General features: G+C 31.7%; 1 protein-coding gene across 1 annotated transcript in view; it reads right to left on the reverse strand.

Moving 5' to 3' along the window:
• Positions 1-892: 892 nt before the first annotated feature.
• Positions 893-23,094, reverse strand: part of Si (sucrase-isomaltase) — a 76,499-nt gene continuing 54,297 nt past the window's right edge. Inside the window, exons 34-48 of the mRNA XM_034500576.2 lie at positions 21,880-21,942; positions 20,206-20,322; positions 18,848-18,935; positions 17,496-17,634; positions 16,067-16,200; positions 15,092-15,126; positions 14,889-15,005; positions 12,239-12,387; positions 10,129-10,213; positions 9,990-10,046; positions 9,236-9,360; positions 6,452-6,540; positions 4,208-4,257; positions 3,851-4,018; positions 893-1,404 (exon numbers count right to left, since the gene is read on the reverse strand). Coding sequence (XP_034356467.1) covers positions 1,336-1,404; positions 3,851-4,018; positions 4,208-4,257; positions 6,452-6,540; positions 9,236-9,360; positions 9,990-10,046; positions 10,129-10,213; positions 12,239-12,387; positions 14,889-15,005; positions 15,092-15,126; positions 16,067-16,200; positions 17,496-17,634; positions 18,848-18,935; positions 20,206-20,322; positions 21,880-21,942 — 1,485 coding nt within the window. The 3' untranslated portion in view covers positions 893-1,335. The remainder of the gene's footprint in view (positions 1,405-3,850; positions 4,019-4,207; positions 4,258-6,451; positions 6,541-9,235; positions 9,361-9,989; positions 10,047-10,128; positions 10,214-12,238; positions 12,388-14,888; positions 15,006-15,091; positions 15,127-16,066; positions 16,201-17,495; positions 17,635-18,847; positions 18,936-20,205; positions 20,323-21,879; positions 21,943-23,094) is intronic.

Here is a 23,094-nt window from a genome sequence, read left to right on the forward strand (position 1 = left end):
GAGAGAGAGACAGAGACAGACAGAGACAGAGAGAGACAGAGAATATGGATTGGGAGGGGAGGAGTTCTGGGGAGGAATTGAAGGAGTAGCATTGAGTGTGGAAACCTTCCATCAAGATATATTATATGAGAAAACATTTATTTTAAATAAAGGAAAAATCATCCTTAAATTATTTTAAAGTTATAAAACATCTTTTATTCTTTGATTCTGTTCTTAAGAAATAATGATTATTTAGATAACATGTTAGGTAAAACAAGTTATAATTTCAGTTACTAGTTTATTTTTTTTTAAATAACAGAAAATTGAAACATTATCTAACTTGCCTTTCTACTGTTTTTAGATTTTTGTGATATTTTTGTATTCTGTTCCACTGACTTAAGTGCCAATACTTTTAATTCCAGTCTCGGTGTTGATTACTGTAGCTATATTAAAATCTTTAAACTCCTTAATAACATGGAGTTCTATTTTAAGAACAACTCTCTGGAGCCTGAATATTTAAGAGTAAACAACACTATTCTCTTCCCTTGCATGCAAAGTGAAACCAAACAAAGAAAATAAATTTTAATAAACATAGGAGTTATGACAAGTGTATCCCAAGCACCAATGGAAATGGATCTTTGAGGAGAATTAGGTCATGAGGATGGAGTTCTCATATAAGTGTTAATGCTCAGTAAAAAAGAAATATGAAGAAGATGCTTCTGTTCTTTTCTTCTCTGCCATCTGTCAATACAAAACTATACAGTATACTGCAGGATCTTCAGACTTAAAGAGCTTAGACTAAAGAGCTGGGAGCATTTGATGTTCTTGATGAAAACACCATGTTATAGTGACTCATTTTACCATCCCAATCTGAATGCAAGAGCTTCTTTGAAAAAAAAAAACACATCTTAAGTGTATTTATACAACTTTTATTTTCTGTTTCATAATGAAATATACAAAGTACAAAATGATTAAATATTGTGATTTGTTAAATAAGTTTAGTCTACACAATTGAATGTATTATTATATATAATTTATAGTTACAAAAAATTTGTTAATTTAAAAATCACTTCCTTTAGTTGTGTTCTAGTTACATGCATATAAGTTTACAGGTTTAGCTGTTGCTTGAAAGGTATTAAAGTTATTCAAACCCTGTTAAACCTGCTGAACAGTGACATCCAGGTTGCATTCATAGAAAAAGCTAGTACTTCTTTTGATGCACATGGTGGACAAATATTTAGATAAAGGGTGTGATAATTCTATTTTTTTAAAAAAAGTAGGTAGTCAGGAAAGATGCAAGTAGAACCATGGACCTGATATCAATTCCATCACAGCAACTCAAACTGATGGTGATCTTCATGACCAGCTGATTTGTATTGGTTCATCAAGAGTAACGTGCATAGTTTTCAGGTTAATAATTAGTATCTAAAAACAGAAAATAAAGTTAAAACTAATCACTTAAGTGGAATTATATTTTTCTTGCCATTCTTATTTAACAAACACTATCTTCCTCTCAGTTTGTCTCTACATAAGTAGATGTAGCTTCTCCTTATTTTCATGTTGGTATTCATACATGTTCTCTGCTTTAGGTGAGGTCAAGTGAGGTTGCTTTAGCCTACAATCCAGTTTATAGTTGATCATATCCAGGAATTTTGAGTGTCAGGAACTTAAAGTCATAAGGGCTCATGTCATATCACATCCTGTCATGTCACAGATCACATCTCACTGGACGGTTTCACATTCACAGTAGATGGCATCAATCAAGGATATGTGTATTTTTTTCTACTGATAAAATCAACATAGTCTTCATATACTTTAGGACACAGACTCATAAAATGGAATGGCACTTTCCATAGGGTATTGAGTCTTCCCACATTAGTAAACATAATCAAGATAAAGTCCCACAGACATCCCCCACAGGCCAATTTAGACTAGACAATGCTTTAAATGCTTTTCTAGAGTATTCTAGGGTGTGTCAACTTGATTATATAATAAATATATAATGTAATGTAATTTAATACAATATAATACACACATGTGTTTCTAGCACTTTCTTGAGATAATAAATACCCATTTACTTATTTTTCCTTCTTCCTCTTTCCTAACTGAAATCCTCCGTTTTGCAATTTTGCAAATTCATGGCCTCTTTTCCCATTAGTTGTTGTTACTTACAAATATGATCTAAATACATAAATAAAACCTTTTTATTCTGTATAATGTGAATTGTCTGTTTTCACTGGTGCCTGTTTGGTATTGGATATTAACACAAGTGACTTAGAAGTATATAATTATGCATGAGATATAATTATGTCTATAATTATAGACAGAGATTTATAAGGAATGGCAAATAAATACTATTTTAAATAAAATACTTCATAAATCATTGATATAATTTTCTTATCATTTAAACTTATCCGTGGAAAGGTTTAGAATTAATGAAACAAATTTCTTTTGAAAGACTATTTTTTACAAGATGTAATTGTCCCGAATAAACATGGAATAACCCTTCAGAATACCTCATTTGACCCTAGCCAGCTATTATTATGCACTTCATTTTTTATACTGAAATCATGAGGCTTACATACAATTATTAACTATATATTAAAGAATATAAAAAGTAAGTCATCTCTTTTTTCAATCTAACTAAACAAAAGGAAATGCAATGCAGTTTATTTTAAACTGTGATTAATGGTGAATAAAACCTGCATCTTGAAATATCAATTTGCCTTTAAGAGAAACAATTGGCTTGTCTTCTACCTCTGACAAAAGACTAAGTATTATTTTTACTAGGAATTTTCTACATAGGGACAATATTTCTAAACAACATAGATTTGTGGAACTAAATTATTAACTTTTACCAAGAAAGGGCACCAAATATTCTAAACTACTACCCTTCCTCAATGCTGACATTGTTGAATAAAAATAGTAAAATAAAAAGTTTATTGTTGCAGTAGTAGAAGACTAGATTCTAAGTTGAAGAGTAGATCCATCCAACAAGCAGACTAGAAAGTGTGAGCACAGCTAATGCTCAGACTCAAGTAAAATAGACTGGGGCCCTGGTGATGATGAACACTAACAGCCTGGGATCCATTAGAACCTCAGCTTTAGTCAAGCTGTCTTTCTTTCAAACTAAAGATGGACAGCCTGTAACTCTGTGAATTATGGTCTCTTAAGCCAGACTGTTTGATGGCTAGCTCTTCCCATACAAATTTAAACTTGAAAAGCATGCTTTCATCATAGTTACAAACATGAACATGGTTTCTTAAACATACAATATATTAAGCCCAACCTTTTGGTCATGAATTCACAAAGCTTAGATAAGAAGGAACTTAAAGGTTGCATATGTGTACATATTTACCAAATTTGGAGAAAAGCCCAAAGTTATAGTGAAAAATAAAAAGCCCTTAGGTGCAGTGATGCTGTTCTGAAAGAGAAATTCTGATGCCTGGCTCAGAGTCTCTATTCTTTCTCATAACAATAGTCATTCTCCTAAGTGGAGCTACACTAGTTTTGAAACAATTTCCGAGGCTTTTTATCTAAAGTATATGCAATGCTCAAATGTAAATCTTACTATTAAAAATAGTATTTGAGGAATTGTTGCAGGTGATAGCAATTTGAAAGTATAATCTAAATTAATATTGCTATTTTGTGTAAGAGAAATTGTAAAATATCTGCCATTAAATTATTTGTATGTAAAGTTACTAAGGATATTAACACGTAAACAAATATGTGAGCATAACAGAATTAAATAACTGGCAAATACTGCAGCTTATCTGTCATTCTGTTTCTTTAGTCCTGGCGGTGGTCGTGAGGAATCACATAGATGTTTTTCAGAGGCATGCTTGAGTAAAGCACATTTTATGTCACTCACCTCCTTAGCTTCATCTTGAGTAAATGTAACTTGTTGTTGATTTCCACCATAAATCAGATTCACCTCACTGATACGGGTTGTCCCTTTCCCCCACACATAGATGTTTCCAAGAAGCATCTCATATGTGTTTTTATACCCATATTTCAGTACAGTGCTTGTTAAAGTTTTCTGTAAGGGCAAAGAAAAACAAAGTCTCCTTTAAAAATTCAAGTAAATAGTCAGAAAATACACATATGTGAACTAAAAGGAATCTCGTTGAAGAGCAACTATATATTACATGATGTATTTTATATGATGAACCTAGAATAAAACTCCATACATTATTTAGTAAAATTTATTTTAGAAGATAATACATACCTGGTTTAAATTGAATTGTATCAAGGTGTATAGACCTCTTTCGTAAGTGTCTGGAGAGAGAAAAAATGTTAAGTTATTTTCTTTTCAAACAATGATAGTAACTTGCAGCATATTTATTTTTCTTCCCAGGTAAAAATGATACCATATTCTATTGATGCATTTCAGGACAAAGTCAAACAAACACACAAAACAAATAAAAAAGTTATATCCATGACGTTATCTAAAGTCCATTTTGTCCTAATAATAATAATATAGCTAAAATTTACTAATGACTTTCTATTGAATTTAATTACAATAACAGAAATAATAAAGGACATATACATTGTCATTATCATAATGATCACTGTTATGGCTATTCTCATTGTACAGTGAGGGAATTGTCACAAGACAAAAAAAAATGAAGAAATTAAAAAATACATTATTTTTCTTGTACCCATACAAGAACTAAGGATTTATAAGATGGCAAAATAGCACAATCATATATATACATGATGGAAACATGGACTGCCGTAGTATTGAAAAGATGTTGTCTTCCAATTTCTCATCTAGTCACATATGAAAAAACATGTAATGTGTACTATTTCCAGCAATTATTACACTATTTGAACATTAAATAGTACGCCTAGCTTTAATCTCAAATTCAAAGTACAATAGCTTACACAGTGTAACTTAAGAATATATGCATTCCTCTATTGTTGGTTGATTTGCAAGTTGGTACAACCACTCTGGAAATCAGTCTGGCAGTTCCTCAGAAATTTGAACATAGTATTACCTGAGGACCAAGCTATACAACTCCTGTACATATACCCAGAATATGCTCCAACATATAACAAGGACATATGCTCCACTATGTTCATAACAGCCTTATTTATAATAGCCAAAAGCTGGAAAGAACTCAGATGTCCTTCAACATTGGAATGGATACAGAAAATGTGGTACATTTACACAATGGAGTACTACTCAGCTACTAAAAACAATGAATTCATGAAATTGTTAGGCAATTGGATGGAACTAGAAAACATTATCCCGAGTGAGGTATTCCAATCACAAAAGAACACACATGGTAATTGGACTCACTGATAATTGGATATTAGCCCAAAAGCTCACAATACCCAAGATACAATTCACAGACCACATGAAGCTCATGAAGAAGGAAGACCAACGTGCTTTGGTCCTTCTTAGAAGGAGTAACAAAATATGCATGGGAGAAAATATGGAGACAAAATGGGGGGGGGGCAGAAACTAAAGGAGAGGCTGTCCAGAGACTGCTCTACCTGGGTATCCATCCCATGTGCAGTCACCAAAGGTAGAGGCTGATGTGGATTCCAGGAAGTGCATGCTGACAGAAGCCTGATATAGCTGGCTCTTTAGAGGTCTGCCAGAGCCTGACATATACAGAGGTGGATGCTCACAACTAACCATTGATGGTGCTTCTAATGGAAGAGTTAGGGAGAAGACTGAAGGAGCTGACAGGGTTTGTGGCCCCATGGGGAGAGCAACAATAAAGGGTCTAAACCACCAGCCTGGGAGCACATAGGAAGGGACCCATGGCAAAGGATTCATGGCTTCAGCTGTATATGTAAGAGAGGAGGGCCTTGTTGGGCATAGATGGGAGAGGAGATCCTTGGTCCTGTAAAGGATATATGTATACTATCACTTGACTGTCTGGACCTGACTTGTCAGCTTCCCAGTAATGACCCAGAGACTTACTATCATTTATTTATTAAGCATAGGCCTTAAATAGCTATCTCTCATCTAACTTGTTTAGCTTAAATTAACCCAACTATTTTATTACACATCCTGTCCTGTGGCCCATTACCACTCTCTCACATAATCAGTCCCAGCACTGGTACCTTCCACCTTCATGTCCAACTGGAGAAACACACACACACACACACACACACACACACACACACACACATTCACAATTACAAACACCCACACCTGATTCTTTCCTGGAGATCCTAACTGTGCCAAAAAGTCCTGCCTTTCCTATCATGTCATATAATAGTCAGTCAGATCATTATTAAACTAATCAGAAGATTATGGTGACAAATGTTTACAAAATACATAGCAGATGATGATCCAAGAAAACAACACAAAGGTCCAGCTTGTACTTAACTCTCCTGAAGGTAGAAATCAACATATATGTCTTTGAATAATGTAAAGACACCTTTATATAGTGCACAAAAAGATGATTATCTCAACAGCTGTCAGTTACATGTATCTGAATGGAAGACTTACCTATAGACTCTCCATCATCCCAGAACAGAGTTCCTTGTGCCATTTGGTTGTCATCTGCAGCAACGATGAGCTTCATGTAATTCTGCCGACTACAAGAAAAAAAATATGAAATTCTATATTTTCAGAGAAGCATATTTTATAATATGATAGTCATGTAAGAAAATGAAGTTTACTTCTATAAAATGAGAAGAAGATGTACAGAAAGGAAACATCATATTTTATATAAAATATTTGAAATGTCATTTAGCTTTAAGAGTTCACCGACTGCCATTAATCAGGAGTCATTCATAGTAATTGAAAACATGAGGTTTACTGATACTCTTACTTTTATGCATCACTATTTTAATCAGTCTCTCTCTCCCATCAGCCTACGCCCCTGCTTCCTTCCATTCCTCTCTTATATACTAGGGTCAGAGACATGTGTGTCCAATATTCTGCAATTGAGCTATAGTCTCAGCCCCAGTAATATAATTTTTATACCTTCAGTGCAACATTTCTTCACATTTCTACATATAAAACATTCAATTATAATTATATATTAATAATGCAAAGAATAACTGTATGGTTCCAAGTTCATCCTTTTTAATTGAAAATGCCTCTCAGTTCATGCCTACATAGGTATACTTATTAATTAAACACAGCTCACTCTATAACAATGTATAAGATGTCACTTGGTTTGACAGCATCAAATTGTTAAAAGAAAATGATGTTTCTTTAACAAACTATTCTTTCTGCTTTGATATGATAATCACAGATATTGATATCCATCCTATTTGTAAGTTTCATAACACATCAAGAATTTTACAGTTCAATTTTTTCAATAATATATGGAGAAACTTTTCAGTATATATGGAGAAATGGCTCAAGTAGTTAACTGTTTGTTCATGACCTCTGGGATGTCATTCTGTAGCTTTCCAGGAGGTAACCATAGGTGAGAGAGTTAGAAATGAAAGGAAAGAGTCAGTCTTACATCGACCATGTAACAGAATCTACTCATGATACTTGGAGGTTGGACATATCAGTAGGAGTCCTTATAGACTTTTAAAAAATTAACCAGGTATTTTATTAAGTGATAAATAACAATAGTGTCCAGTGTTCATAGTTATGTCTGCACCAGTCTTCACCTAGGATAAAACTAAAGGAAAATGGAATGCAGGCAAATCTTACACCTCCGCCCATCAAGAACTATTGTTAACTATACTGTTAATAGATATTAACCATAACCATTGTTAACTGTTAATTAACTTTATTATTAATGGATATTTTTATTTTCATAAAGTATCAGTAAGAAAATATACCACAGAATAAAAATGAGGAGGTAGAGGCAACGAAACTAAATGTAAAACAAAAGGAAGTCATCAGATAACAGGGACTTCAACTCTGTAAACTTTATACACTCAAATATTATTCAGTGATAAATCAATAAGATAAAATGTTGGGAGATGGAAAGGCTAGATACCTGGAGAAGTCCCGTGTAGAAGTCAATGAATGAAAGTAGACTGAAAAGGCTACTTGCTCTGTTGTTCCAAAAACATGTCACTCTATAAGCTGCAAAAGCTGAATGCTAAAGTCTCAGTGATTTCTATTGGGTCCATAGGATTTATTGGATAGAAAATAAAAGCTGCTCTATGTGATATTATTCACTTAAAACCACAGATCATGAAAGAACAGGCATGAGCACTGTTATAAACTACAGACTGTCTACTACAGAAGTCTGTGTAGCTTCATCAAAAATAGTGGAGCTGTTTGTGATACAGAGCCTGTGAAAATGGCCAAGACATTGAAAACTCTATACCTTCATCTCACTTTTCTACAATTCATATCTGTATTCTAGAGATTCTTACAAAAAAATGCTGTTTTCAGGTCTGGGAATATAGCTCAGTTTGACAGCTTGCCCAGCATGCACTCATGGTGTAAGCTCTATCTCTGCATACGCTAAGCAAGGTGGAAAACACCTGAAATCCCAGCAAAAACCAGAATACAGAGACAGGAAGATCAAAACCCAAGGCCATCCTTTGCCACACAGGAAGTTGAAAATCTGGTTATACTATTTAAGTCCCTGTCTCAAAAAGAAAAATAATTTAGAAATGAATAATTTAAAGAAGTGTCATTATTTCCATCTTACAGTTGAAAATAAAAGTAAAAAAAAAAAGATGATGCCCTCCTTTAAGCATCAAAAGACAAACTATTCATTTGTGAATACTTATGCATATTATATAGAGAGGTCAGGAAGATTTAGTTTGCATTTTATAGGGAAGCTTCTCTTCTAAAGGGATGTATCACTGGAAGACAGTTTTCCATAAACATATTTATGCAAAGTTTATGCATATTGCATGTAGAGAGATAATAGCAGCTTTTCTTTTGAAATTACATTTTAAATACAATTTTAGGTAGGTGATATCGATAGATATGATCAGTCACTATCAAGATTATTATATTTACTCTTCATTATACTGAATGTTCCTCTTAAAGCAAGCAATGAACAGGATTGTTGGCATCTCACAACAAAATATACAATTCCCCAGATGAGTGGATACTCAGCTGACTCAAAGCTTTAAGTGTGACTTCTACCAGGATGGCTTTCTGCATCCCAGGTGGACTAGAAAACAGGGAAAGCTGAAGTTTATCTATAGCCTCATTTTCTGCCATGCCTTCTGTTTATAACTAAACACCTATGTTACTACGGAAGGATTACAGAGAAAAGCTCACACATTTTTAACTACTGACTTTTAGAGACAGATAGCTTACAAAATGCAATTACAGTTCTAAAAGCAGTTTACTTACCTGAGATGTGTGTTCTGTGCTGGTTCTTGACATGGTAGAATATAACCTCCTCTGACATGTAGGTTTATCATATCAAAAGGAGCTGAAAATGTGTGAAGTTTTCCTCTGACCTTTATGTCTTCCCCCTGGTAACGGGAAGAATGGGAGGTGGAGGGTGAGAAATGACATAATCAGTAATGTAAGATGTAGGAAAGCACATTTATGAAATCAAGTGTCACAATTTTCTACTGAAAAATGAACGAAATGCACAATTTTATAAAATCCTCTGATTTAAAGTGTCATTCTCAAATTTGGTTTCAGATTTCCTATACATAGGAAGTGTGGATTTCACAAGGTCACGTAGAATGAAGAACTCCATTATTTTAATGATCATTTTAGTATAGTCAAAGAGGCAGCAGAACTTTGTCATACAGTATACATTTCTCTGCTCATTTGCCAAAATGAATCTATGACTGCATAACTCACTAGAGCCAGGGAAATTAATTGTACCATGATATGTTAGCTTAAATCAAATATAATTAACTTCACATAGACAATTCAGAATTTTGAAGTGGGAAAATAAACATATATAAGTTATATGAATAAATAATCAAATATATATACATATATATTATATATGTATAAATTATATATTATTATATATAATTATTATATATATAATTATTATATAATATATATTATGTATAAATTATATATATATATTATATATATATATAATTTGTATTTAACTTCCCAATGTTCTTCCCAAGCTTACTGTATGGTAGTCAAACCATCGAGCCTTAGGAACATAGCCATTCACACTGGTCCTGAACTAGAATTGAAAAAGAAAGTCATTGAAATAATCTAAAATAAAATTCTAGCCTTTTGATAATACAACAAATGACCATACTTACAGGTTCAATGACAGGAGTCACCATAAAAGCTGGACCCCACAGGAACTGCTTGTATATTTCCCAGGTTTCCTTTTCATCAAAGAACCTTAAAAAAAGAATCACAATGCATTCAATCAAACCGAAGAATTTAATTTCTTCTGAACAACATAAAATGTTTATTGAGATACCAATTTGCTGTAATTTTTTTTTGCTTTTTGTTTTTTAATTTATTTTAATGTTTTTAGATTCAACTAAAAACCATGCTCAAAAATATTTAAAACAAAAGGCCATTCTATTTCTTGGAACACAGTATCAAGCAGTACAGACTTTATGAGTAAAACCAAACTATGTCTAAGTAGTCTAATGAAAAAGATTGTTAAGAAATATTTGCACAATTTAGTGAGAAGTCAGTATGGAGGAGAGTTTATAGAGGAGAGTAATACAGGTACTGAAATATTAATTTTGTCTAGTAAATAACAAAATTCAAAGCAGCAATGAGACACAGCTTGGAAAAAGTTTATAAAACTTTCACTGCGTGTATTTTTAAAAATGTTAACAGAAGAGTTTTTAAGACAAGATGTATAGGTTTGCACCCATAATCTGAGGTAAGAGGATTTCTGCAAGGTGAAGAAAAATCATTGGGGGCAGCGGAAGGGGAGACAGAGAGGGGATACTGGGGAGGAGGGGGAGGGGGAGGGGGGAAGGTTGCCTATCTTAAAGCTCTTCTTATTGGCTGACACACCATTATGTCATCAAATATTCTTGCATGTGTAAGTGGGTTTCTAATACTGAAATTAAATGACTATAGGAAAAAATGTTACATATTAGGAAGTAGTCACTAGCCAATGTTATGCTACTGAAATTAAACATTGGGTTTAGTTTTGCTTTTGTTTCATTAGTAACCATCCTAGTGGTAAACTGGCCGCTGGGGTTTAGCCCTTTCTGAATTCCCTGTGAGACCAAGGGTGAAGCACTCTCAGCAGGATAAAAGAACTGTTCAGAATCCATAATCAGAGTCTCACACGTTAGAAATGCAAACAAATTAGCCTGAAACCTAAGAAGAGGAGTGTTGATAGAAGGTGGAGAGGAAAAATTGGGCAGTGGCAGATGAGCTAAGAACACAATTTCCATGTACCTTGAATGGAGGTGAATCTTTTTTACTACAAACTTTATTTGTTTTTTCTAAATGTAATTTGCTTGAGATTTTATTTTGTGTGTTAGTTGCAAGTAACTAATTCACAACTGCTAATTGCCTATAATTATCACAACCTTTTATTGCTCCCTCAATCCTCTATCCACTTTTTTGTAATTATAAAATCCCATTGGGTCCAAAAAGTGCTGCCTATATACTGAGTCTGTGACTATACCCTGGAGCATGTTCAACCCACCAGGAGCTAGACACATAAGACTGACACTCTGTCTGCTAAGAGTCATCTATTACTAATAGTTCCTCAGCCAGTAGTAGGATTTCCTGTCTATTTTACTATTCTATGCTTGGATTTTGTCTGGCTTGAGCTTGCAGAAATTTTTGAGAACACTGTCAGAGCACTGTGAGTTTATATGTGCAACTTCTCTGTTGTTTGTGGGAATCACCGTTTTCCTGTGGTCATCTGCAGTCTCTCTGGCTCTTACAAGTCTACCTATAACACAATGATTGCTGAGCCTTAAGAAATGGAGGTATTCCATTTAGGGATGGGCATACTGCAGTTTCTTATTTGCTACATCTTTTAATCATTCAGTCAAAAGTGAAGGCATACAATTGAAATTTATCATTTTAATAATTTATTTTGAGTATTAGTTCTTAAGTTATAATAGACAGTTGTGATTTTTTATTTATCATTAGTGAAATCTGGAGGCCACCTTCTTTAATTACTCAGTTAATATAGGAGATCTGAGAAGGAAAATTCCTCATGAATAAGTTAAAGAGCTATTTTAATGTATTACTTGTTTAATTATTAGGAGATTTTACATGCTAAGTGACTACATCAGTGGGCTTATCAGACTTATTTATGTAATCCCTTTATTACATCAAAATGTGTAGTAAAGCATCTATGAAATATTATATTATAGTAGCTAATAGATTAAAGTAATCAAAAGCTACTCGTTGAAGGAAAATAAAATTCACACTCACTCATGCATTAGGGGTCTGATGACAGTTCCACCATGAACATGGGCTTCATGCATCTGTGTGTAGAAATAGGGCAGCAAAGTGTATCTGATTTCTAGAACGTTCTTTGACATTTGAGCAAAAGTTTCATTCCAGGAAACAGGATCTTGCCTCTGAAACAAAGCACAATGAAACAGCCATAGCACATTTTTGAATCTCAATGTTCAAATACATTGTTAGAGAATAAAAGTAGAAAATTATTAATAATGCTATGTTCTATATACTATCTTTATAAAAATCCCCCATGTTGCCTTAATAGTATATTATATGAAGAACGAAACTGGTAGAATATTAGTATTTTAATAAAATAATGTAAATTAAGTTCAAAGCTTGATTTAATGTAAGTAAACATACACAAAGTATAGTTCATATTTTAGAAGATGATAAATATATTTTCAGCTATATAATACTAAGTGTCACGATGTGAAATCTAGAAAGGAAATAATATGGTTTGTTAGACAAAGTGGCCCAAAATAGGAAGAGATAAGTAGAGCTCAGCATATTAGCCTCACACACCACCAGACAGTCTCATTTGAAATGAATAGATTAATGTATTATTAATAGCACAGAAAGAATGTGCACACCAATCTTGAATGCTTTTCAGTCTCCTTTGGAATATGCACTTCAATTCAAAGGAGTAATATTAATGGTGCAATGCTAAGAATCTACAAAAATATTGTTTCTCATATCAGGAAAACTTAAGGGACAGTGATTTTTATATACTATAGCTTATAACATGGAAGCAAACTACACTTACTCATAATTACAAAGCATTCTTCTCTTAGGTTTGTTAATAACAATCAAGGAAGAGCCTTTTAGAGCTAGCTGTTTATGAAGAATGTCACTTACTAGATATTGGAAATAAGAAAGTTGGTAGGACAACCTGGTGTTCTCCTTGGCAAGTACACTCTTAGAATAAGCAAAGATTAGTATGACACTAGCCCAACAATTATTAAGTTATGCATGACCTATGTATATTCTAGCTTAGTTTATATAGTTTCTTTCAGTGGTTTCATAGTCAAGTGAGTAGAAAGATAGTAGGATACTGTGAAATTACTTAATCTCAACTTTTGTTCTGTTGATTCACTAGCATATTTATAAATGGTATATATCAATATATATGGTAGTATATCTGTATCTGTATTTATATCCATATATATCTATTCATCTATATATATATATCTAATTTATATCTATATTTATATATCATAGAGTGCTATATTTAATCATATTAATTCATATTTAAACAAGTTGATTATTCCTTTCTGAGGATATTTATTTATAGTTATTTCTTTCATCTATCCTTATTATTCTATCTTTCTTCCAATAGTATTAGCACCTCAGGGACTTTTGAATCTAGAAATCTACATTTGAATTCTCCTCCTCCAAATATTTAATTTTTTTCTTACTGAGACCTCTGCTCAAATGTCTCCTCATCCAATCCATCATAGAATTACCATTTAGGTGAAAAAACACCATATACATATCCTCAACTGTATTCTCAACAACTCATACTTATTTGATTTTATCATGTTTTAAATATAAATGTGATATAAATCATATTATAATATAATAAACATTAGAATAAAATCTAAGTAATATTTAATCATATATATATATATATATATATATATATATATATATATATACCATCTTCACAAATATTCCTTAAGTGACTACTTACCCTTTTCTTAACACCTGTTCTTTTTCTCTAGTGTGGTAATATACTAAATTAATAACAAGTTTCTCTTAAAATGTTCACAGTTCTTCAAAATATTACACCATAGTTTGCCTGTCTTTAAAACTGCTTCAAAATGAAGTCCCAATTTGCCTGTATTCTTGTTATTTGATTATTAAGAAAATAAATTCATTCCCCCTAGTTCAAGTAAAATTTGCATAGTATAATGTTTTCTCAATACAACTTGAATCTGTTAATTCATAAATGTGTTAAGACTATGTCTCTCTGATGGTTTCTATTGTCAACCTTGGACTGACATGCTTTCTGATCAGTTCTCCTTCTCTCTGCAAATTAACTAAAAGTTTAGCACAAGCGAATGCATAGTAAGATATTGCCTCTTACTGTTCACAGTTTTCTATTAAATTAGTCACTATCTAACATAACACTCAAAAACTATATGCATATAAGTTAATAACTCTCAGTGATTGCCACTGCACAGAAAACTGCTCCTACAAACCACACTATATTTTTTTTTGTTTTTCAATTTCTAAACTTGCTTTTTCAATATTTGCTTTTAGATCTTCCCATTTCATTCATTATTGCAAATGTGTCATACTTCTAATCAATTTAGTTTCAAGTTGAAATTTTTGTTGTAACTCTGTCCCAGTTTGAAATACATTATACAGTAAGACATTTTTCCCCTAACTCTTCCAAAATCATACTGATCAGCTATAGTGTGTGTGTTCTGTAAGCAAGCCATGTTTTCTGGGTACATTTCAGGCCATACTTACTACTTCATAAATATGAAAAGGTTTGAAGTATTCATTTATAACATTGTCAAGTAAAATATAATTGAAGCAGTAACAAAAAATATAAGGTTGTATAGGAAAAAATAAATAAAACAAAATTGACATAGATGTAGTAATTATTACATACTCTAGTAAATTGAATGTTGTGATTTCTTGCATATGGATAAAAGGCTCCAACTTGCATCCAACGAGCACAGAGATGGTATTCGGTATCATTAAAAAAACCACAGATGTCTGCTCCGACCTAAAAGATAGTTTATATTTAGTGCATATCAAATACTGTTTCTTAATAGGTTTAGCTACAAATACAAATTGAACAGATCTACTTACATATGGTATCCCAAAAAGATTAAATTCCAGCATACCTAAAAATTAAAATAAAATTTTACATTAACATTTTAATTTATTTTAGTATTTTACATTTATTAAATGTAGATGTTCTCTTTGTATATTAATTTTTATTAAATAAAATGCTTTGGTATTAATAATTATTCAATTATAAAACTTATAATAATTGTTATTGTACTTATAAGTACTAATGATATTCTCAAAAATAAGAGATTACATCTATTAAGACAATAGCATTATAACATAATTTAAGCACAAATAAGCTATGAATATAACATAGTGGCATAAGTCTAAGTGATAATGTTTTGTTTTAATTTTATTTTTTTAAATAAATATTTTTGCTAATATTTATTTTACCATTTAGAACAAATGTAATTATTTTTATTAAGTACTAAGACAAATGAGAATTTCAACAAAATTAAATACATATTATTTCTTATCTCTTTGGTAAAGATATTCTAAGGACGGTTTGAAGGAATCTATCATTAGTCAATAATGTTTAAGTCTAGAATCAAAACAGTAGTTGTCTATTCATGGGTTAAAATGTATAGCCTTTTGCCATGTTTCTAATGTCAGAAAAACTTTAGTTAAATGTTTCTTTCTTTACCACCTCTCAATGATTCTTAATCTCTAGCAGATAATATATACTAATTTCTTTCTTTGCTTTCAAATACTGTCTTTTCAAGCTCTTGCATTTTCAACCTTGAAACAATCCAAAATGGATAAAGGTATTTATATCCAAATAAACTAGCTGAGTATCATCAATCATTTACTTCTCTAAAGTATCCTTGACTACATCTGCTTGACTAGTCACAATTCAGTAACATCCTGTTTCATAAAAATAATGTTAATATTTTAATTCTTACAATTTAGTAATACTTACCTAGCACAAGACATAAATATTTTCTTGAGAAGTAAAAAAACAAAAAATACTAATAGAAGAAAATTATCACATACCAATGAGTGATTTTTCCAAATTATCCCAGGATGCATAATTGTCTCCAAGCCAGTGTCCCCCCCAGTGACCAGCTGTAGGATATGTGGACCGAGAGATGACAATCCCTCTTAGTCCAGTGGTTTTCTGTATTGCACTGTACAATGGAAACATATGTTGCATATTTACATCATTCATTTTTTAAGTATTTCTTTTTGTTTGTTTGCTTTTTAAGATAGAGTTTCTTTGTGTAGTTCTCACTGCTCAGAAACTTACTTTATATACCATACTGGCCTCAAACTCAGATATCTGTTTTCCAGGAGTTTGTGTCACAATGCCTGTCTTAAATATTTCTACTGAGACAACCTTATGAAAACATACTATCTACTTTATGGTACAGGTTTCCTGTCACAGACAACATTTTACTCACTATATACTAAAACCCTTTCAGGCATTACAGACATTTTTCTTCTTTTCTAACATCCACTAGAGTGACATGCACATTTAACATGAAAATTTTCTTTTTTAACATTTCAACAAATGTAAGTTAACTCTAAATAACATTAATTAAGCTAATAATCAAATAGAGCATATAATTCTAAATGTATAACTCAATGTAGCTCATCTTAGTTGTTTTTGTACATATTTGGTACTATTACCATATTTTTGTACATATAACTCTGAAGAGTATATTTACTAAACCACTCTTTGCATAACAGCATAGAAAGAATGGGAGACTTTAATGGATTATTTGTTGTTAAAAAAGCAATCATTGTACTTTAGTTCTGCAGTTTATCGCTAGTCAAATCTCATCAAGAAAATGTATTTTACAAATGTGTTTATAATTACTCTTTTCTTTCTCTTCTATCCTTAGAGTGTATTGTTAATGACTTTGACTATTAAAATATATTTCAGTTTAAAATTTAATGCAAAGATACATTAATTTGTACTGTCTGCATCTTTTTTCACTTTTCATTTTTCATCTTTTATCATGAAAGTATTTTCTTACCTATCTCACCCTATGAAAAGCATATATATGTATATATGACATATACATATAATATGACATATAAATATACTAGCATATATATAGCATATACATATACTATCACACACATATATACATATGTGTATATATATATATACATATGTATGTGTGTATATATATGTGTGTGTGTGTGACACTAAAATGACCTAAAATTCTATGAACTAACATAAAAAAATACAAAAAACCCCAATAATAACGTTATAATAATAAGTAGACTGGCTGATTGTTTACCTGACTGAAAGAAATGAATTTTTTAATAAAATTTATGAAAGAAGTAAATTACAAAGAAAAATTGAGATAGAAAGAAATTCATCAAGACTCTTCAAGTATGAAAGTTTGAAGCTGATATCGTCAATATAAATTGAACCAGAAAAGCAGAGGTGAAAGTTAGAAACATAACTTACTCCAGAGTGGGTTTTATTTGTGACCATCCATATAAATTGTGTACATCATAATGCAAAACTGATGATCCATCACTAAGGATATGTTCAGTTTCCATGCACATAGTTCGGAAATGTAATCCCTCACCTCTTTTTGTGAGTTCTGGAAAAATCAGGGAAAATATAGTAATACTTGGAAGACCATGACTTGAAATTTGTAGCTCATAACTACATGCACATTAATTTTAATTTTTAGATTTGTTTTATTAATAATATAAGAGATTCTTATGAAGTACAAAATGAATAAACTGGATACTAATGAACTCAGGCTCAGTACTACAATGATCACTCAAAGCTTTCAACAATTCGTTGTGGTGAATATGTGAAAAGCCTGTTCTTAAAAATATTTTGAAATACTACACACCCCAGTTACCTATATTCACCTGATGTGCCATAGTAAACGTACATATTTTATATCAAATTAAATTCCCAACCACTTATATGTTCTTAGGGAAAACAAATTATGAGATTTAATTAACTATTTTAATCATTTGTACACTTTCTGTATACTAATTTTAAATGTCTTTAGTGACATGTAGAATAGTACATGAATCTGTATAAATACCTAAAATATAAGTACAGTCTCAGTTGCATATGACTTTTTAGAATTTTTTTTTTATTTCTTATATATGTGCACAAGTGCATGAGTATAAGTGGTCACGGAGGTCAGAAAGTAGTGTTGGATCCTCTGGACCTTTGGTTTTATAGGTAATGTTGAACTTCTGCAGGTGGATGCTAAAAACCAAACTTTGGTTCTCTGAAAGAGCAATAGGTATTGTACCATTAACCCATCTGTACATTGCTAAAATTCCTATTGCTTTTCATTCATTTAAACAACAAATGTTGACTCAGTATATTTTCATTAAAATAATCCACTTAGAGCAAAAATCTCAAAACCAAAGCTGCTCTTGCCTTTAACAAACTTTTTGCTTGCTACCTTCTTTCAGACATTTTCTGTCACCAGATTACAAGTGGCAGAAAATCATAACTTTCTTCCATTTCCCCTTCTTAGAAAAAAATTGCTAAGCAATTTTTAATGATTAAAGGAATTAAATAATTTAAGAAAATTCTTACAAAATCCGTAACACAAAGTTAAATTCAGTTAGAATTGTGAGTACAGAAACAAAACATTTATTTTTATCTTCAAAACAGTGTTGAGTTGCTGGATATTGGGCATGAAGTTGAACATATTGGTCTGTGTGACTGACCACTGAAATTTTAGGATAAATTTATAATTACTATAACTTGAGGCCTGCATAAACAATAAGCAATACTAATGATACAATATTATAAAAAGTATAGCTATCAAATTTTACCTGGGAAATAAGGTGGATAATTTAGTGTATCATTTCTGCATTTATTTGTAACTGTTCCATTTACAAAGCTGGAAGGCTCATTCATATCCTTAAAGAGAAAACAACAAGTTAAAAAGAGTAATTCGAAAGCACAAGTTTATAACTCCAGAACTCAGGAGACTGAGTTGGTTCTGTCATTTTTTTTTAAGAGGTGTGGATTATCTGGGAAGTAAAGAGAACTGCAGTAATTAATTTGGAGTGTTGAAGTACAAAAAAGTTAAACAGTTTGAACTGCTTTTTGTTTTCTTCATATTTCAAAATTATAAAACATTTCATCAAATTGCCTTGTTTAGCTCAGAAAATTCAAAGGGATTTCTATAATTTATGTCTCATTAGAGAAACAGAAAATACTATATTTCTCATGTAGATTTATGCAAATAAGACTGAATTAAATATTAAGGTCCCATGATTTAATTTATGATCATATATACCTTATAACCTCTACTCCCTCTAGCCTTACTTCAAACTGACATCAATTGTTTTATGTTTGAAAGTACAAGATGTAGTTTACAAGGTAAACAACTTCAAGGGGCATCTTTATACTTGATCTCAGCCATAAGACCAAGAAGTAACAAGGAGCACCTCTACTGGATTAGAATTTCTATAATTGAGCAAAATGGACAGATACTTGAATAACTTTCATAAAATGACATCCTCCACTTGAGAAAAAATTATCTTTTCTGACCTATGTTTAATTTTCAAGAATATGTTTATGAAATATTTCTTAAACTTCGGATGTTTGAATATCAGATAAATGATTTTTAATCATCTATTATGCATCATGGAATTTTGTATCCTATAGGTATGTTAATACATTAAATTTTTCTTAAAACTAAGTAAATATAAATATTAATGTTCAAAGCATCACAGCAATCAAACCAATCAAAAACTGGACAAACATTGTGTACATTCTCCTGCATTCTATAGAAAAGTAGATTCTTTTTATTCTATCTCAAAATGATACTGAAAAAAATTTATAACAAATTGTAAAGTTTATTCTAAAATAAGAAAGGCATTACCTTTGTTAATATTTGAGTGTGACATTTTTGCACTAGGTAAAATAAAGTGAGCAGTTAATGTTTTTTTCATAATTAAAAGCAGAGACTACTTTGGCTACTTTCTCAAGTGGAAAAACCTAGGAAGTAACAGTCATACATATATATTGAAAATTTGAAGTTCTATTCTAGCAGTCTTTTGTATAACAATATTTAGCAACAAAAAAGTGAGCTAAGCTACAAGGCTATGTAGGCATTATTATATTTACAAAACCACTACAGAATAAATATTTTAAAAAAAAAAAGTCATAAAAGCTCACGTACAATCCACAAGCCATCAAACTTCATTTTTTCATTGTAGAAATCATAAATTTCTCTTGCCCACCACTCTGATGTGGAATTCCTAAAGAAGTCTGGAAATGCGACATGTGCTCTGGAAGCCTAAATAAAACAAAATAGAAAGTCATGCTCTTAGTCCTCAGAGAACATGTATATGTGACCAGAACTTTGCTTTCAGATTCTCTAGTTACACATGAGTAATGATGAATGTAGTTTCTCTCCAACATCCCATGGCAATGAGGACAGGGATGAAAGTGCAAAGAGAAAGAAAGTGTGCCTCCCAGTCTTAAGTGGGTGATGAGAGAACAGCTCAAGGATCTTGGGGAAAACGGACTACATGATTCCATGAGTCAGAGTCAGATGACTACAAGCACTTTTTGGACAAAATAAAGCAGTTTCACATGTAAATCACAGGGGTTGTGCAAGCTCAAGCCAGATGGCATCTAAACACAGAAAAAGGAGATGTGTACAAACCCTCAACCCACAAATTAAGGAAGTTTTGGCAACTGATGTTTTCTGGGAGAAGATCCAGGTAAAAACTCTGTCTTTTGTGATAACTTGTGTCTTTAAAACTTATTTTCTACAAGATAGGCATAGTAATACTTCCCCATTTATCATCACAGAATCTAGGAATAGTATGCTGAGTGATATAGGGTAATCAAAGGAAAGAAAAGTATCATTACAATAACATCTCATGTTAAGTGAATAAAAAAAAAATATTAAAGGAAAGGACATGGATTGAATCTAGGTATCGTAGAGGGGAAAGTTCACAGGAGAGCATAGCCAGAGGCAGGGACATCTGTAAGAGTGTGGACTAGATATGACCATGAGCTACATAAGGAAAAGGGTGGGGGAATGGGAGAGTCAGGGAGCAATTGCAGCAGATTACATAAAGGAGGGAAGATGAAAAAAAGACAGCCCAGCCCCTGGGTTGAAAAAGTTCAGGGTAGGGTGTGGGTTATGCCAGTCAGAGGTTCCTGTAACAAGTAATTCTTGTTAGTGCCTGGCTGGACTTTGATATGCTAAATAGTCTTCCTAACAATTTGACCTGCATTTGAAACCTAAAATTATCAGGCAGGAATCTAACCTTAGGCTAGAACAAGAAAGTAGACTTCAGGCATGAAAATGACTTTGGGCTAGAAGGGAAGTAGGCTCAGATATTTTGGTCATCCTGATAAACCCTTAGACACAGTGATTATGGGAAAGTTCATGGAACTTTGTTTACTGCCTTGCTTGTTCTTTGACAATTTGTGTTTATTGTCTTGCTTCTTTCTTGACAATTTACATGTATTACTAGTTCTTCAACCTAGAACTGATGTTAATACTTGCATATAATTAAAGTGGTATAAAAGCAAAAACCCAAAAAAAACAAAAAAATCAAAACCAAAAAACAAACAAGCAAACAAACAAAAGAAAAACATTAGTGTGATAAGATGAAAATCCTAAATGTGATTTAAAACTAACAATCACTTTATTTACTTACTCATAAAGCTTTTTATATAGGAAAATTTAGAAAAGACAATGAAAAAGAATCTAATAGAAATTATTTTAAAAAAAACTTTCCTCCTTTGAAAAGAAAAATCTTCAAATTTAAGTATATGCTAATATAACATTTAATTTCAAAATCTGATTTTTGGAATTTAGCAATACAAGACTTACATTAACAGCTTCATCTTCTGTTATGGTCTCATCTATTGTAACATTAGGTAAATCTGGCCAAACCTGTAAAAAAGTAGTAAGGGAATAATAGTTCAAGATGAATAGGGTATGATTGTTGTATAAATTAGGAATGTTATTAGAGGCAAAATCTAACTTTTATATTTCTGTCCCTCTAATCCCAATAGTTTTACCTTATCCATTTCATTTTATAATATTTTTAAATCTACAGAAATGTGTCTAAAATATGTCTATTTTCTTCATCCACATTCCGTAAATTTTAGCATGTACTGTAACTACCACGAATGTGATAAAATCAATTAACTTGTGTTCAGACTGTGCTTGAACTCAATGCTTTTATCACAAATATCATAATTTGGATCCAACAACAACAATGACAATGACCAACAAAATAGAAAAAAATTAAACATATTTAATAAATTATGTCATCAACATAGGAGTTTGTAACATTTATTCTATTTAAAATATTATTGGATTTTTTCTTTAATATTAAAGAAAAATCTTACTAATCAAGGGACATAAAACAGGCCCAATGTTCTAAGAAATGTGCTAGTTACAGAAGTCAGAAAAAATAACTAACCCTGACGCCCAAACCTTAAAGTCCAGAGGTTGCAAAAAAAAGGGCAATTTGATTTCTCTCTCTTTCAACACAGTTTGTATAGGAAAACAGTTTCCATGTCTGGGAAACCATTACCTCCATCCTTCCTACTATAAGCTACCATCTCTAACTCCTGGCAGCTCACTATTCTTCATCCCCAAGATTGTCCTGCTGGTTCCTGCCATACCAATGAAGAGCTACTCTTGCTGTAGAGGTTAATCTCAGTTTGCATTCTCTTAATTTCCCCATTCTATTTAATCCTTAAAAATACTATAAGGAAATCAAATCCAAATATTCCCATAATTCACTTTACTCTCAGTATCACTGTAACGTTCAGTGAATGACTTTTCTTATTCACTTTAATCAGATAAATTTAGTTCTCAAACAAAATAACAACAAAGCCTAAACCATTACTCTTTTTATCAATAAGATGCTTTCTGTAAATGTAAGAATACATAAGTATTAATCACAGCATCCACTATAGGAAGTTTCATTATAAAACACAAAACATATTTAAACAATGAGATATAATTTAAAGATAAAATAGTTTTAAGATTTATATGAATTTTTTATTTGTTCCTAATAAGATTTAGATAAGA

Source organism: Arvicanthis niloticus, chromosome 4, assembly GCF_011762505.2.
Source record: "Arvicanthis niloticus isolate mArvNil1 chromosome 4, mArvNil1.pat.X, whole genome shotgun sequence".
NCBI lineage: Eukaryota > Metazoa > Chordata > Mammalia > Rodentia > Muridae > Arvicanthis > Arvicanthis niloticus.